This window comes from Strongylocentrotus purpuratus, unplaced genomic scaffold (genome assembly GCF_000002235.5).
Source record: "Strongylocentrotus purpuratus isolate Spur 01 unplaced genomic scaffold, Spur_5.0 spur5_scaffold_12, whole genome shotgun sequence".
Lineage (NCBI taxonomy): Eukaryota > Metazoa > Echinodermata > Echinoidea > Camarodonta > Strongylocentrotidae > Strongylocentrotus > Strongylocentrotus purpuratus.
This window is the reverse complement of record NW_022145597.1, coordinates 24,482,661-24,499,715: the sequence shown is the minus strand read 5'-3', so window position 1 is coordinate 24,499,715 and position 17,055 is coordinate 24,482,661. Positions and strand designations below refer to the sequence as shown.

The window sequence follows — 17,055 nt, the reverse complement described above, 5'->3', positions numbered from 1 at the left end:
CATTTCTAAATCTTTGTTAATGTTGTTATTCATCTAAATATTGTATAAATGTTGGTGTTGGTTCCGCCCTACATATTCAATATAGGCATGACCTTATGCTTCTACATGCAGGCATTGTTATTTCAAACAACAATGAATACTAAAATCTCAAAGACTAAATTTGATAGCTGCATTGGAATAATTTCTATCACCATAACGTAGATCAAAGAGAAAAATAATCTCCGCCGCTGAAGAATAGTGAACAAAACGGATAACGAGTTTTAACAATGATCGACATTTTAGCCCTATTTGGAACACTAATTCGAACCGACGAAAATCGAGGCAATTATTTGAGAGGGCATGTACATAAAAAGTAAAGTTATTGTAAAGATTACTCTTTTCACCATTTAGAATGCTGCTCTTATCGACTGAGGATAATGTGAATATGGTAGAAAATTGGTTTCCATGTCCCTGCATGAACAAACGAACTGTATTCTGAGCAAAACGCAAGCCATACATGGAAAAATGTCCAAACAGCAGACGAATGAATACCAATAGACAAAAGATATTTTCTATTAAATTACTATTTATTCAATACTCCCTATTATTACATTGATTCTGATGACCTTTAAATTAATTCACTAACAAGTAAATCACATGACTACTTATGATAGAAACTAAGTACGACAAATAGATAATTAAACAGGAAATGAATACACACTCTAAATAATAGCCAATATTGGGTAAAAATAAAAGGGAACATGCAATTTTGTCGGTTAATTTTTAATCTGCCCACTCTGGGGTAAAATTTACAATGTGTCATGGTTTAAAGTGTATAGAGGACACAATACTATCTTACGACGTAAAATATTGAAGAGGAATTAAATTCCAGGAAAAAACATGTTTGAGATAAGACAGTCGAAAGTAATTGTTTGTATCTAATGAGCACTATAGGATCTCCCATTTGGCAACGCGGGCGTATGTGACGTCATTTAAGGATAACCCGACATTATTTATCTATTTATATAGAACTACTACAACATTATTATCATTCTTAGGTTTATGATAGAGTGAATATATTTTACATAAGAGGGTATAACAATCTGTTATCTTCAAAACACCATGTCAAATATATGTGTTCCATCACGAATTTAGCATTGGGATATTTAAATAAATTTGAAAATGATTTACACAATAAATCTGAGGATTGGTCTCCGTTTATGATATCAAATGTGGCTGAATTTCCGCTCGGAGTTTCTTCATGATAATAATTTGTCCTTGACTTTTAAAAAGATTTAAAGCTTCTTTTTAAATATATTTTTGGGGTCATTTTGTTCAATACTTTGTTTCCTCTTCCACTCAGAGTAATGTTATAATGAAGGATTAATCCCTTTAAATTAGCAATATAATCTTCTTCTAAAATATCTAAATGCCCTCAAAAGGTAGTATAGAATAGAATTTCAAATATAATTTAGCTTAAACAATTAATAATGAAACAGTTAAGAAGAAATTATGAATACCTATAGTCACACCAGCGAGACCGACTCCACACCGAGAACAGACCGACCGCATGGTCATAATGATGGAGTAAAAACCGGTCGGTTTAGAGTCAGTTTGGAGTCGAGTTAAAGATGTGACTGAGGAATTAGATAGCAAGATATGAAACCTGGAAACCTTTGCCTCCACCATACGCATCAGATGATAAGCGAAGAGTGAGCTGGTTGGTCCGAGACACAATTGGGGATGGTGGAGACGTCCCGTCCAGGCTGCATCATCAATATAGAATAATACAAATTAGAGTGTACTGCTTTGTGGATCTCCTTACCGAAATTCAATCACAATTTTTATGATGTATAAATCTGTTAATCAATTAAGCGCTCCAGTGTGAAATTTCCGTCCATTATAGTTCTCGATCAGTTGACAGTGATTATTTATGACTATCATGGCACCAATCAAAGGATGAGAATATGGGTCTTGAATAAAAAAAATATATAAAGTTGCAATTGATCCGGATCTATCTGGATTGATCTCAAGACTTCTGGTAAATTCATATCCCAGTCATACGAACGAAACCGATACCTGGAGGGTGTTTCAACAACGAAAAATGATTCCGATTTGAAGGGGAAAAAATAGGGCTTGATAAAACCCGGTGATCGACAACAGACCGAACCAACAATTACATTAGCAATGGCATAAAATTGGTCAGTTTGGAATCGAGTGGTTATAGTGTCCGAGACGGAGGGAGATGGGGGGGGGGGGGGGGGGGGGGGGGGAGGTTGTCCGAGTAGGTAGTGTCCGAGAAGGAGGGGTAGGAGTAGTTGTCCTAGTGGTTAGTGTCCGAGAGGGAGGGAGGGGTGGGAGTAGTTGTCCGACTTGTTAGTGTCCGAGAGGGAGAAGTGGGAGTAGTTGTCCGACTAGTTAGTGTCCGGTAGGGAGGGGAGGGAGTAGTCGTCCGAGTGGTTAGTGTTCTAGAGAGAGGGAGGGGTGGGAGTAGTTGTCCGAGTGGTAATTGTCCGAGAGAGAGGGGTGGGATTAGTTGTCCGAGTGGTTAGTGTCCGAGAGGGAGGGGTGGGAGTAGTTGTCCGAGTGGTAAGCGTTAGATAGCTAATTCGTTTAGTTAGTTACAGCTCGTTCGTTACATATTCAGCTAGCTACGTTAGTATGTTTGTTTGTACGTAAGTTACATACCTCAATAGAGTCTCTTCCTGGTCATTTTGGTCCAGTTGAATCACTTTCAGGCAGTCATACTGGCAAGCATAAGCTCCTTGTTGAACGTCAATATCCTTGAATGTCAACTCAATGACCTTTCCTGGTTCTACCTGAATGATGTAATCGCAGAGTATCTGTTTGGGGTAGTGTATGGGGTAGTTGAGGGACTTGACTATACCGGACTCCCCACCGAAGGTCTCACCGCATGTGTATTCTGTGATAATTTTGTAGGATACCTTGAAGCCTTTCCTCTCTTCGGATCCATCGGTGATGAATGTCAGCTTTATTGTGTTCGACACGGATTCGAATGGACCAACATTAGTCCCGGTTCCACACAGTCTGAAATATACCACCAAAATACGATGTCATACGTTATATCATGGCATAAGGCCCCTCTCAATTCAACTTTGCCATTATATCATTATTATATATTTAGGAGAGGAAGGGAAGTGATTTTACATTTTGATAAAATATTGCATATTATGTTTTTTTTTTTAATATCTAGAAAATCCAACCGACTCGGATCAAATTAGACTAACATTTGCAAGACAATCATTATTCTTTAATGCATTTAAAATTGATTTATTTACCGTGTTTTCAAAACCTCGTCAGTATCTCCGAGATCGACGAGTAGGTAGTCATCGTCACATCCATTACTGCCCTCCTGAATGTCCATGTCATCGATCTTTAGATAAATCTTTTTGCCTACAGCAGCAGTAAAGCGGTAGACTTTATTTTCCCGGGCATTGTAAGCATTCGGGTAGTTTGGGGATGTTAAGGTACTCAGTGGCGCTGAGGGGGGAAATGAAAATGAACAATGGTAATTTTATAAATGTACTTCTGTGCCTCGCCTTATAAACAATTGCATGTGATTCAAACCGATCGCTGCTCTGTACTAAAGAGAAAATTGTTTGTGAAAGTTTACGATTGATTGAATGACTTACGATTAATCGTAAATGTTTATTAAGACAGGGCTGTGGATGTATGGGAATACATTTAGTGTCGAATTGCCCAACCGCCCCACCCCTTGTAAAAAGACACCCTCAAATATTTCCATATAAATGATAACAACAACAACAAGAACAATAATAATAATAATAACAATACAAATGATAATAAAGATAATAATAATAATAACGATAATGATGATGATGTCAATAACATGCTTCACATTTGTATATAAATATATATATGAACACACGTATATAATAATCACACCGACAACACACCAAACACAAAATTACCTTATCCCGATTGGCTAATAATCTGTCGGTTTAGCAGTGTGAATATAATTATTCCTTGTCATTCGATTTCAAACTCACACATATTATTAGTGTGCTCCATTCTCTATTTTGGATTACCTGATCAAATATTTAAATAAATGTTCAGAAAGCAACGATTTTGTCAGCAATCTAGTGGTACACATGGTTTGTTTGGCACAGGCATTCCCCCATTATGTAATTTGAGAATTGTTGTACCGACACATTCCTGGGCTCAAGCACTCTATAAAGAGTACATGTACTTGTATTTCAGGATTTACATTTTAAAGACCATTTTGGAAAGCCCAGGAAGCAATTCATAAAAAGGAAGATAATCCAGTATCTAGAATTTTGAAGCCTCGTTCAGATATGCAGCGGAAATCGCGGCAATTAAAAAAAAATCATAATGGCGTGCAATAGTGTAATAAGCTTCAAATTTCCTCTTTTTTTTAGCACAGAGCTCAGTGAATACGCGTAGGACAATTTTGTCACGTTTGTTGCTCGCAGTTGCCATTCATTTTTTTTTAAATGTGGCGTTTTTTCCTTCGTTTTTCCCGACGGTTTACCGCGTCATATCTGACCGGTCTAAGAGGGTGTACCTATTATACTCTATACAATTGACAAGTTTCAGCTTCCATGATAAAAAGAGAACAAGAAGTCTTTGGTATACCTTCAGTTGTTGGTGCTTCGGTTGGTGCATTGGTAGTTACGACAGGTGTGGTTGGTGCTTTGGTAGTTACTACAGGTGTGGTTGGTGCTTTGGTAGTTACGACAGGTGTGGTTGGTGCTTTGGTAGTTACTACAGGTGTGGTTTGTGCCTTGGTAGTTACTGCAGGTGTGGTTGGTGCTTTGGTAGTTACGACAGGTGTGGTTGGTGCTTTGGTAGTTACTACAGGTGTGGTTGGTGCTTTGGTAGTTACTACAGGTGTGGTTGGTGCTTTGGTAGTTGCGACAGGTGTGGTTGGTGCTTTGGTAGTTACGACAGGTGTGGTTGGTGCTTTGGTAGTTACTACAGGTGTGGTTTGTGCCTTGGTAGTTACTGCAGGGGTGGTTGGTGCTTTGGTAGTTACGACAGGTGTGGTTGGTGCTTTGGTAGTTACTACAGGTGTGGTTTGTGCCTTGGTAGTTACTGCAGGTGTGGTTGGTGCTTTGGTAGTTACGACAGGTGTGGTACATGGTGCGTTGGTAGTTACTACAGGTGTGGTTGGTGCTTCGGTAGTCACGACAGGTGTGGTAGGTGCTTTGGTAGTTACTACAGGTGTGGTTGGTGCTTCGGTAGTCACGACAGGTGTGGTAGGTGCTTTGGTAGTTACTACAGGTGTGGTTGGTGCTGCGGTAGTTACGACAGGTGTGGTTGGTGCTTTGGTAGTCACGACAGGTGTGGCTGGTGCTTTGGTAGTTACGACAGGTGTGGTTGGTGCTTTGGTAGTTACTACAGGTGTGGTTGGTGCTTTGGTAGTTACGACAGGTGTGGTTGGTGCTGCGGTAGTTACTACAGATGTGGTTGGTGCTGCGGTAGTTACTACAGGTGTGGTTGGTGCTCTGGTAGTTACGACAGGTGCTTCGGTTAGTGGTTGATCAATGGTAAAATTGGCCCTGAATCCCTTGCCGGTATATGTTTCGTCGGAGTAGAACAAGATCATAATGTTATCTTTTGCTACGATTGGGGCTGGTATTTGGTTTCCACAAGACTTCTCGCCTCCGTATCGCGGGTCATCCTTGTTGACCTGAACGTAGTCCCAACACCCGAGACTGCCTGGATCTTCCATATCGAATGCGTCAAACGTTAATGTAATCGTAGCTCCAGGTTGGCCCTTTGAAATTAAAGACAAGGCTAGCTTTAACAATTTAGTCGTAATATTTCCAGTGTTGCCACATAAACAGTAAATATGCTTAATTCCTTCAGGATAATTTTTGTGTTAGAAGTGTGTGAAGTTAGAGTGGAAATTATAACTCCTAAATACATGTTATACTCTACCGTGATCTGCATAAAGTGCCTCTTTTCTTAATAATTATTCTACCATCTGCATAATAGACAACAGACCACGCAAAATATTACATTCTTACAAATGGCCAGGAATCGGTCAGTTTGGAGACGGTTTAGAGTCGGTTTGGTGGGCAGGAAGAAAGCAGAGATAGTTTAACTCACAACGATATAAATCATGCTGGCTGAGTTTATGGAGTACTGTCCCGATTCATAGCCAGGGGATGTGATCTCCCCAGATGGCTCAGTTCTGGTGATCTCAGTAACTTTGAGAGAGAGAGAAGGAGAGAGAAAAATAAAAACAGTATATTCCTTTTCGAACGAGCAGAGAGAAAGAGAATGTTAAGTTGACATTATATAATATGACGCATCATGGTCGGGGTTTGATTAATACAATTTTATAGAAAAGAATAATGGCTCATGGGTGGGCGGCGCCCCTCTGGGTCATGGCAAGAAGTGCAAGTTCTCGAAAAGATTGGTTAATTAACATTACGGAAAATCTGTGAAACTGTCTATTTATCTTTGCTGGAAAAATGACTGAAATTTTCGATCAGTTGGGAATCGCAGACAAAAAGCACTGTATGGTGTCCGCGCTCGCTCAAAGAACATTTTAACACGTAAACCAATGGGTATCGCAGCAAAATGTAATTGTTTGCATGGTAACCGGAATTTTGAGGGATCTCACTTTTGGACTATTGACCGGTTCGGGCATTTTCGTTCCTTTACGGAAATGGCTAAAATCACGACTCCAATTTCGACCAATCAAATGGCTGGATTTCTTAAGTGAGTATATGATGAAGTCTAATAGTTTGGACGACATGATCCGCGTCAATTTCCTAAACTACCCGAATTTTTTACGTCAACCTTGGATCCAACACTGTAAACCTTACTCTAAACCTGTCAATAAACCCGGAAATAATTGTCGCAGGAACATATTTCTGTTCATCGACTTATGATTTGTTTTAAAGACTATAATAACATGATCAGTTCTCTTTATTTTACAATTAAGTGGATTCATAATCCTGTATCAATGTCTGCTGATGTGAATAAAAGCATCAATATCTACTAGTTCGATTCGCTCGCTCGAATTATCTGTCATCACTTTGAATTAAAACAAACAAAATCATTATTACATCAAACAAGAATAATGAAGTATAAAACTTATCCATGAATGGGGAGATTATTGTGAAAATATTCCACCACCATGCAGGTGAAGCATGGGTATGTAATATTCGGTGGCCCACAACGGTATTCTTTTGTAATATTGCTGGACCGAGCAACATATTGAAGGTAATTATGAGGCAAGAAGGCTGGTGTTCAGTTTTTGTTCTTTTGTTTTAATTCCAAAATCAGGCATATAGGTGCCTAAATGTCTTTCCTAAATACATAATTTTGGCTTATTTAATTATAAGATGAGAAAATAACACCCGCTTTGATAAATCATTTTGTTGTTGTTTCTGTTATTGTCATCTGTATTGTTATTGTTGTTGCCAAATTTAGACAACTGAGATTTGAAATACGGGTAATATGCGTCACCGCCCCTCCCCCCCCCCCCCCCCTCCCCCTCGGCAAAAGGCGAAACTGTACCCAGCTTACTACTAAATAGTATTACGCAACTCACCTGTTTCGGGTACATTTGATTTTTCGTTGCAGAGCGCCCCCGTCCAAGCAAGGGGGCATTGACATGTGCATGTTTTGTCTACAAAGCCTCCGTTGGCGCAGTCAAGAAGGGGGTCACAAGTAGAATTACAGTTGTAGATATAGTTCGCTAATTTGACATCGTAGAAACTGAGACCAGACCTTTGACCGATATACTGCATGTCGAATGGTCGCTTTGTTACCAACGTCGGCATGTTTTTATTGATGGCGAATCCCTGTGTGGCGATATAAATAATTGATATTAACCCGGAGTAAAGTCCTTGAGATATTTTGAATGTACCAATACAGGTGTATTTTAAAAGAAGATGAAAACGAAGATTTACATTTTGATTTCAAGTTGTACTGCCCATTTTAAAAGTATAGAACAGTTCTTGTCATGCGAATGCATTGTGAAAGAAACTTGTGGAATCGATCAGAAAAGGTTGGTCATCTAGCAAGTATTGGTGTGTACTGCAAGGTTCTGGAACGATCAAAATGATAAGAAATTTGGCCCAGTCTTGGTAAAGTTACAAGCACTGTAAACAGAAAGTTGTATATGGGACTACGCTATATTTATCCAGTCCGGATAGATATAATAATTTACCAAATATATCATTAGTAGGCGGAATTCACCAGTGCTGTTGGAAAAGGGCATATAGGCTATCTTGAAGCGACTCTTTCATTGAGGTGTTGAAGGATGCCTTTTTCTTTTATAATACTGACAAGCATGCGAAAAGGTGGACACATTATCACGCCTTTAAGGTGCCCTTTCTCTTTAAGCTGCAGCCCCCTATATCACCTACTTATTGATGGGAAGTGAATCTTCTTTAGCACCCTCACTCCTAGGTCCCCGTACAAATTATGTCCCCAATTGATTAGTGAAATAAACAAAAAACCAAACAAATCAAAGAAAGAGAGATGAGGAGAGAAAGAGAAAGTGGGAGGTCAATATATAAAAAAAAGGACCACTTCCTAATATGCATCCTTCCCCATTGTTCCCCCACTCGATATCTTTGTTCTCTTGTTCATCTTTGACGATGCCCTCATGAGGCCTCCCGAAGTAACAGACACACCAAAGTATGCTCAGTACCCCCACCCCTTAGGGCCCCATATTACCCGCTTGCAGGCTCCAATACAAGGGCAGTGGATTGGATTTTACCAAGGAAAGTTCAAGTTCAAAATCAAGTTTATTCAAACCAAATCAAACATAAACAATGGTACAAGATATAACAGCAAAGAACACAAGAATAATAGGTTTGGGACCCCAGTGAAGCACAGCTTGCGAACGGGGCCCCTTTACATAGTAGACTATACAGTAGGTATATAATGGTATATACAGTAGGTATATAACGTCGATGCTCGCCTCGAATCTTCTTGGTTTTCAGAGGTGCCTCGGATTGCAGCAGTATTCTACTATTAGGAAATCCGGCCAGTCGACCGATGGTCTATGACAGTCTTTCAGTCTTGCCAAAACTCAAAGAAATTGAAGCTTCACGAAACGTTCTTACGAGCTATTGTTCTTCTTGGCCATCTGGATATGCACTTCTAGGTAACCTAGAAATAAGTTTTTTTCGAACGTCACTGATATAAACAAATTATTCAAAAACTGTTTATATTAACAAAATCATTCTTTTGTCGAATAAAAGGATGGAGATTTTTGTTTAATGCATGAAAATATCCGGAGACTATATACTTACGTATGGTCCGTAATGCATGACAGATTTGAGATCATATTTGACTACTTCGCTAGCCATAACGTCTTCAAGTGACTCCTTCTCAAAATTGTGTTGTTGATCTGCCTCGACGTTGGTCAAAAAAACTTCGACATGGTCGTCGCGGTCTGGTCTCGACTGCTCATGTTCGAATCCCATTGAGTGCCCGATCTCATGAGCTATGGTTCCTAACTGAAAACAAGTGCAAAATAATGTCTTTAAGCGTCTTCAAGTTCAATGATACCGCATAACGGACAGCATTTCATTATTTTGTACCGGTATCTTTCTGATTAGATGCTAATTTTACTGAGAGTTTGAGGCAGATTTTTTGTTTTAATCTGAAGGGAAATTAAATACATCGAAACTTGAAGTAGCCCCTGACCCACCCCCCCCTCGCTTTATACAGATGTTTCGTTCCTATGGTCTTCTATTTACAACCTTTCAACCGCTTCATCTCTTGAGTTTGAATAAGGGAGCAAAACCATCATTGTCCCACTTATTTTGGTTGCAATCCTCGAGCCCACCGGCTAACCCCCCTTAAGTTACAGTATTTGCTCTAGTAATATGTTATTTATCTAATATGAAAATAGGAAGCATACCCCAGTTAAACCGCCAAACCGACCGATTTTTGACCATTCAAGAAAATGACTTGTTATCCTTTGAATAGTCGGCCTGTTGTGGGTCTTGTGCCTGTCTCGTTGGTGTAACCAAAGAGATTCTCCTTGGTGTAACTAGGGTATACCTCCATGCATATCCAAACAATCCCATGTAAGCACGGTATTCGTCTTTCCATGTAAAGCTATGGTCACAAATCAGAGCAGCGACCAACGGATTAGTAGCCTGCTCGGTCGCCGCTGGAATTTAGGCATCGCCAAACGATTTTTTGGAGAAGTCGAGCAGGCTGTAGAGCCGCAGCGATGCCTGGGCAGTGCCCTGTCGATTTCCCGTCGGTCGCCAGTCGATTTTGGGTCAAAACTGGGCGAAATCGGAGAGCTTCTCCGGGCGGCGCCCCGGCAGTGACCGATCGATGACCCACCGATACCCGAGCGGTCTCCCACCGGCCACCGGCTAATTATAAGGAAATTGCCCGGCAGCTGGCCGGCGATCGGCGGGGCGCCAAAATACGCTCGGTGCCCGGGCGTTCACCGCCCGGACACCGACCTTATCGAACGTTCGCCGTCGAGCGATTTAAGTAAAATATCAAAGCCGCTAAGTCAAAGGTTGCTGACCGATTTTGAACTCGCGGTCCAGTGACCGACTGATCTCCCAGGGGCGTCCGGGCGGCGACCGGGCGGCGACTGCTCGACAGCCTTTGCCCTAGCGGCTTTGATTTTTGGTCTAATGCTATGGTCACATTACCAAAAAGTAGCCTGCTCGGCGGCCAAGCGGCGAGTTTTTAGCCAATTTTGCCGGGCCACCAAGCCGACCTAATCGAGCGTTCACCGTCGAGCGATTTAGGTCAAAAATCGAAGATGCTAGGTCAAAGGCTGTCGAGCAGTCGCCGCCCGGTCGCCGCCCGGTTGCAGCTGGGAGATCAGTCCGTCACTGGGCGGCGAGTCCAAAATCGGTCGGCAGCCTTTGAACTAGCGGCTTCGATTTTTTACTTAAATCGCTCGACGGCGAACGCTCGATTAGGTCGGTGTCCGGACGGCGACCGCCCGGGCGCTAATTTTTTTCTTCCCAAACAGGTTTGCCAATGCAGGTTTGCCAATGCTAAATCACGCAGAATCATTTTCATCAACCCATCGTTGGCTCAATCGGTAATAATATATATATATCTGTAAAGCGCTTTGAGAGGGCCTCTGGTCTTGAAAAGCGCTATATAAGAACTAGCTATTATTATTATTATTATTATTAAGGTCAGCGTATTACAACCTTAGAGTTGTGGGTTCAAGTCTCAGTTTATTCAGTTTTTTTTGCCTTTATAAATAGTGAGGCAAAGCAATACAAAATCAAAGTGTAATTGTTTGTGACCTCTTTCCAAGCTGCTAATGACGTAGAACATATCAGCCATTGAGAAGAACGGAAATATAAGAAATTGCAAACCTGTTTGGGAATAAAAATTTCGCCGCCCGGGCATGTGAAAGGCCATCGAGTGAAAGTGAGCAGGCGCCGCCCGAATTATAACTCCGCGCTAAAACTTCAGCAGCGACCGAGCGATGCCCTAAAAGCAAGCGGTGCCCGGGCGGCCTTCGCTAGGTGCCTGGGCGAAATTGGCTCAAAACTCGCCGCCCAACCGCCGAGCAGGCTATATTAGGTAATGTGACCATAGCTTAAGTTACTTCTAAACACCCAGTTCCAAGTGTTATAGGCTGTGGTTGCATTTTGCTTGTAGGTTGCCTACCGACGTATGACGAGCACCTGAAATTGAAGAAATGTATTAATTTCGGACAGGTCGTCAAAAGTCTGATATTTTCCCAAAATTTAACCAAAAAATGTCTGTTTAATCTTTGATAATTACCTTTGGGAGAATGCTCCATTTTTTCGGAGTTGATTTCTTGTTTTTATTATAAAGACATGAAGGAAAAGCACCGATTAAAAAAAAAAAAGATCTATTGACAAATTAAATCTACCATAAGCACTGCATGAATTTTCTCGGACTAGCTTATGCTTGTTAATGTAAAATAGGTTGATATAATGGAATTAATAAACATCAAATCAAATCAAATCAAAGTTGAAGAAAATCAGTGCCAACAAGCAAAACATATATGTTAATTTTCTTCTTTTTTCTTCAAACTGTCGAGTGCTGACGAGGGTACAATCACTTTATTTGCCAAAAAACCCTAGACATTTGCCGACTAAATTGAAATGATGGATAAAGTATACAAATATATACTGTCTTGAAAGTTTCAACCAGGAGCTCGGAAAGAAGGCAGGGTATATTTGTTTTATATCCTGCTTCAACAAAATTTTCAACAAAAAAAATTAGTTGATTAAAAAAAAAAAAAAAAAAAAAAAAAAAACATGTAAACATTCTACAATTTTAATAAAATGTATAAAAAAAGAAAAATCGTCCAGCCGTAAATAGTACTAAGTTGAGGTTATATTAACGGCTCGGGAAAATAATGTATTAATTTTTTTATCATGTGACACACTTTCAAACAATCAAAAACCAATTAAATTCTATTCATTTCATTTATTTTCCATTAAAATTCAAAGTAAACAATACGTAATAAATGAACAGCGAAATCTGAAGGACCCCAACATAAGCAAAGCTTATGAAAACGGGGCCCTGTACAAAAATAAACAAAGAAGCAAATGATAATAACAAATATTGTAATACTATTCAAAACAAACATACATCCACCCTCATTCAATCACATACACACGGACACACCAACAAACAATAAATTGTTGATGCCGAATATAATAAGAAATCCTTGTCGACCCGTCCCTTCCCATCTTCCATCGACACCCTTATGTTCAGTTTAGTGAGAGAAAAGCAAATATCGCTTCTTACCCATCCGCCTTATGGAAACGAAGCCACTGGTTGTGACCCAGTGTTGAGGAACGATCCGAAGAGTAAGTTTCAAACTTCACACATGTCTTAGTCGACCAATGATCCATTGCTGCGTAGATATATGGTATATCATCAGCTATATCGAGTATCATGATAAACGAAATATGCAAAGAATTTATGATTTGAGTTGAAAATGTGATACAATATCATAATCATCTAAAAAGTCGCTAATGCACAATGAATGTCTGCATACAAAATTGTTATTAATAATTTTTAGTTTCACAAAACAAAAATCATCAGGTGAAGGCAATGTTATATATTCCTGATACATAGGGGGAGGAGGGCCGGATTGGGGGGGGGGGTGTCCAAAATTGATTGTGCTGCCGAATCTTGCGTATTACTTCTCACGTTAGATCAATAGTGTTTTGAGGTTGCAAAGACTTTCGAGAAATCAACTCTAGAAGACATTGCATACCCCCTACCAATCATGTTAGGATTACGTAATATGTGATTGTTCTGTTCACACATTTCAAAACGTGAATCGCAAGGCCATTGAAATCGCTTAGATTAGTTACATTAGTTGCGATCGTTTCGAAAATTGTGAGCTAGAAAATATTTCTTTTCTCGTTTTTTCCTCGTTTTCCCCCTGTTTTTGTTGTTGTTGTTGTTGGGGGGGGGGGGTCCATCTGCAAACGAGGAAGGTAGGCATTTGTTTCTACACTGAGCTTGCAGGCACAGGCACGTAGTGACGTCAGACCTGTCATTCGATTGTCTACGATTTGACGCTTAAATGTCCTTTACTCCACACAAGGATTGTAATTTTAAACAGTCGTATTCAGGGCTCAAATTAATTTTTTTTTGTCTACGGGGGCTCTTCCAAAAAAAAAAGAGCCCCCGTGAGCCTTCTCACGGGGGCTCTTTTAGTGCTGACGGGGGCTCTTATTTTTAATACAAATTTCCATTGAATTGGTACCCATGAAACTCCTAAATTTCTTGGTATTTTATCATTATCATTTATTTAAGTCGGCATTTTCCCTCTTAATAGAAATTTACTTGTTACATAGCTGTTATTGACTTTTATCCCCGTGATGACATTCTCTCCATTTCTTCCCGTTCTGCACATAATGTCCTCCTTATTATTCGGAGCAACCTTATTTACATTATTTCTTTACTTTTAGTCTTTACTATATCCTTCCAAAACACAGGGGCGGATCTAGCGTTTTGGTAAGGGGGGGGGGGGTAACCCAAATACGATGTGGAGCATCGTCCACGAGCCGCATAGCGGCGAGGCGATTTTTGTTGTTGCTATTTTGAACCCCCGTTAATGATGTTTTCCTGGCATCTACTGACATCTACTAGTGTAGGTCTGGACACATGATAGCATTTTCCTATCACGTCACATTTTCTCTTGGCAGCCCAAGGGGGGGGGGGGGGTTAAACCCCCTAAACGAGTCCGTCCCTGCAACATCTTTCATTGGTGATCTTCTTCTCAATATTGATTTACTGGTCGAGTTACATTATTTGCTGGTCTTTTAGAATAACCAGATTTCAGAGGATTCACACTTTTCACAACGAAAAACTTCTCCATGTTTCAGTCCTTGCGCGATCGTCTCCAGCTCCAGCAGATATTGGGCGTCAGCGTGCCCACCGGTACTTTCAGCGCAGTATAGTTTGTATCGGTAATATTCATAGAGGTGGGAGAGATAGCGCCATCTAAGTTCCATTTGATTGATTTAAGGTTTGACAATTTATACTCAATATTGATAATCAATATTGTGTTAAAGTTATATCAGAAAAGATAATCTTCATTTTATAATTCCACGGGGGCGGTTTTTAATTTTGCAATCGCCCCCGTGAGCAACCTGACGGGGGCGATTATGGAGCTTACGGGGGCGAATCACCCACCGCCCCGTGTATTTTGAGCGCTGGTCGTATTATCGCAATGAACCTCTATCCTGAAGATCGGATATGTTTAAATCCCACAATGTAATCGCGATTTTTTTTTCTTTTCTTTCGAAAATAGAATCGCAGTTGAATCGTATAGTGTGTGATGGGCTTTGGGTATGACAATGGCCCCATATAAGTAGGGATAGGTTACTTGGATTGGAATTAAGAAATGGAAAATAAATGGTTTAGTCGTTGTTGTTGTTGTTGTTGTTTAGTTTAAGACGTGTCTTAGTCGAAACTCGAACTTACCTGGGCTATCCATGATGTATGGCACAATGACGTCCCCACCGACTTTGGTCCATCTTTTCAAAACATCCCTCACGGCCTTCCTCTTGGTTCGTCCATCTTTGTGTTCCTCTTTCTCCTGCCGAATATATTCTATCTGTTCTTCGTTCAGGATCATATCCGTCTTCTGTTCATCACCAGGTATCTTGCTTGAGAACGGGTCAGCCAATTTCTCTTGAACGGGTACGTAAACGACTTGACCGTTGAATTCCAGCTTCCTCTTCGGACGTTCCTAGATCGTGATGCAACATAGAACATTGTAATGTTAAAGGTAAACGCGTTAAGCCAATACACAATTTTAAACGTTGCGGCGTTGATTGTTCGATTATGGTAGATAATAACGCAATAGAGATGACGCTTCGTGTACCATGGACATTAGCTTAACATTGAAATAGTTTGAAAATACTTTATGCGCCAGACGTTGATCATCGACAGAATGGGCTAAAACTTGACAAATTCTAAAAACTAACCAGAAAAAGGAATCGTGTCACACGAAAATGTTTTACAGAAACAAAAATCGAGAAAACAGTTGATAAATGATTTCCATTTTCTTATATATCTAAGGTATATCTTAATCATTAAATTATAAACGAAGCTGTGTCCCAATGGATACCTTTTCTGACTCCTTAGTTAATGGCTTGCCGAGTATCCCGGCAACCAAACAGGTCAACAAGACGCTTGTTGCAAAGGCTCTCTTCATCTTAGTATTCAACTGATAGATATTCAGGTGAATAAGAAGTGCTATGGGATTATATTCCTAGTGCTTGGTCTATTTATACAAAATTATACCTGTCGAATACAGGCCTACTTGTCATCCTTGTTTTGGAATAAATTACTTCCAATTTTCATTTCGTAAAAATTATTTGCCAACTTTAATAAGTAAATACTTGAACGCATTTTAATTACATGACCAAACATTCACATTGCAAATATTAACAGTGCATCCCTGTTTGTCCATAATCGTGTTAAATTAGCGTAGCAGAAGGTAGTGCCCCTAATGATTTGCGAGAAATGATAGGGAGAGGGAAAAGAAAGAAAGAACGCAGTGCCCCCTCAATGATTGCCTGGATCCACGCTTCGCCACATTAGCAAACTCATTAATCTGACAAAATGTGTGTTGAAAACACTTAAAAACAAAATAAGCCTGAAGGAAGAGTTTTGCCTTCTGTTCCAAATAACTAAGATTTTGATTGCATGGTTATACCCATTTTAGAGGTCCATGTTTAAGAGACAGAGATGTCAGATGTCGAAATTGCGATCTGTAATTTTATCATCTGCACCACTGATCTTGATAATCGACAGTAGTAAACTTTTTTTTTATTTTACAGCATATATTTTATCTAATTCAAACAAAAATCGACAAACCTTGATACTCGATACAATACCATAGACCTGCATCAAAGAAAAAAGAAGAAAAACAAAACAACAACAACAACAACAACCCTGAAAGACATATTTCATATTTTCATTTGTTCTTTATTCGTAGAAAAATTATAACTTAACAATGAGGTACGCTAACTGTAACCAATCATTAAATGTGTTTTCCATGATACTACATTTTGCTTTAATACTAATAAGAGTGAAAATATAAAAAAGGATCCGATACACATGTCTGGCAATGAATTTTCGTTCTTAATTTGTCTTTAAAGATTTGGTTTCCATCCTTTAATTCTAATCATTATCAAAAATAATTTGATTATGTTATGCTCTGCTAACTGATGGTTAACAATCACCGATTTGAAATAGTCTTTGTAAACAACAAAAATATAATTTAGGGAAATTAATTAATTCTCACAAACACAGGCACGTGTGACTTGGTTTTTTAAAATAAAGATTGTTAACACTCTCTGTCAATAACCTAGATATAAAATCTATACCAGACATGCCAGGTGGTTGCCATTTGATTAAATTATTATTATTATTTGGCCATGAAAATTCAACTCGTATTATACAAATCAGTAGATAAAAGATACAGTGTACATAAGGAATGACATATGGTAGAAGTTTCACAAAAGCGAAATTTCTTCCCTGTTGCCCATTGGCATGTTACTCCTCACATTTCATTCCGAGAAATATGAGAGA

The 17,055-nt window shown here is 39.6% G+C and overlaps 1 protein-coding gene across 1 annotated transcript; it reads right to left on the bottom strand.

Moving 5' to 3' along the window:
- Nucleotides 1-547: 547 nt before the first annotated feature.
- Nucleotides 548-15,706, bottom strand: LOC115922721 (protein SpAN-like). The gene is made up of 11 exons (XM_030982201.1): nucleotides 15,587-15,706; nucleotides 14,938-15,205; nucleotides 12,742-12,877; nucleotides 11,564-11,642; nucleotides 9,267-9,473; nucleotides 7,553-7,805; nucleotides 6,097-6,197; nucleotides 4,618-5,761; nucleotides 3,279-3,480; nucleotides 2,668-3,027; nucleotides 548-1,745 (listed from the first exon to the last, which is right to left on the bottom strand). Exons 1-11 carry the CDS (start codon nucleotides 15,671-15,673, stop codon nucleotides 1,625-1,627), a joined length of 2,958 nt encoding a protein of 985 aa, XP_030838061.1. The 5' UTR covers nucleotides 15,674-15,706; the 3' UTR covers nucleotides 548-1,624.
- Nucleotides 15,707-17,055: the final 1,349 nt, after the last annotated feature.

Coding starts and splice junctions, on each gene's coding strand:
- LOC115922721 (XM_030982201.1), bottom strand. CDS start 15,673: ATGAAGAGAGCCTTTGCAACAAGCGTCTTGTTGACCTGTTTGGTTGCC. Junction 9,474..11,563: donor TTGGAACTGGGTGTTTAGAA/GTAACTTAAGCT, acceptor ACTTGTTTTCAG/TTAGGAACCATAGCTCATGA. Junction 1,746..2,667: donor CAGGAAGAGACTCTATTGAG/GTATGTAACTTA, acceptor TTGATGATGCAG/CCTGGACGGGACGTCTCCAC.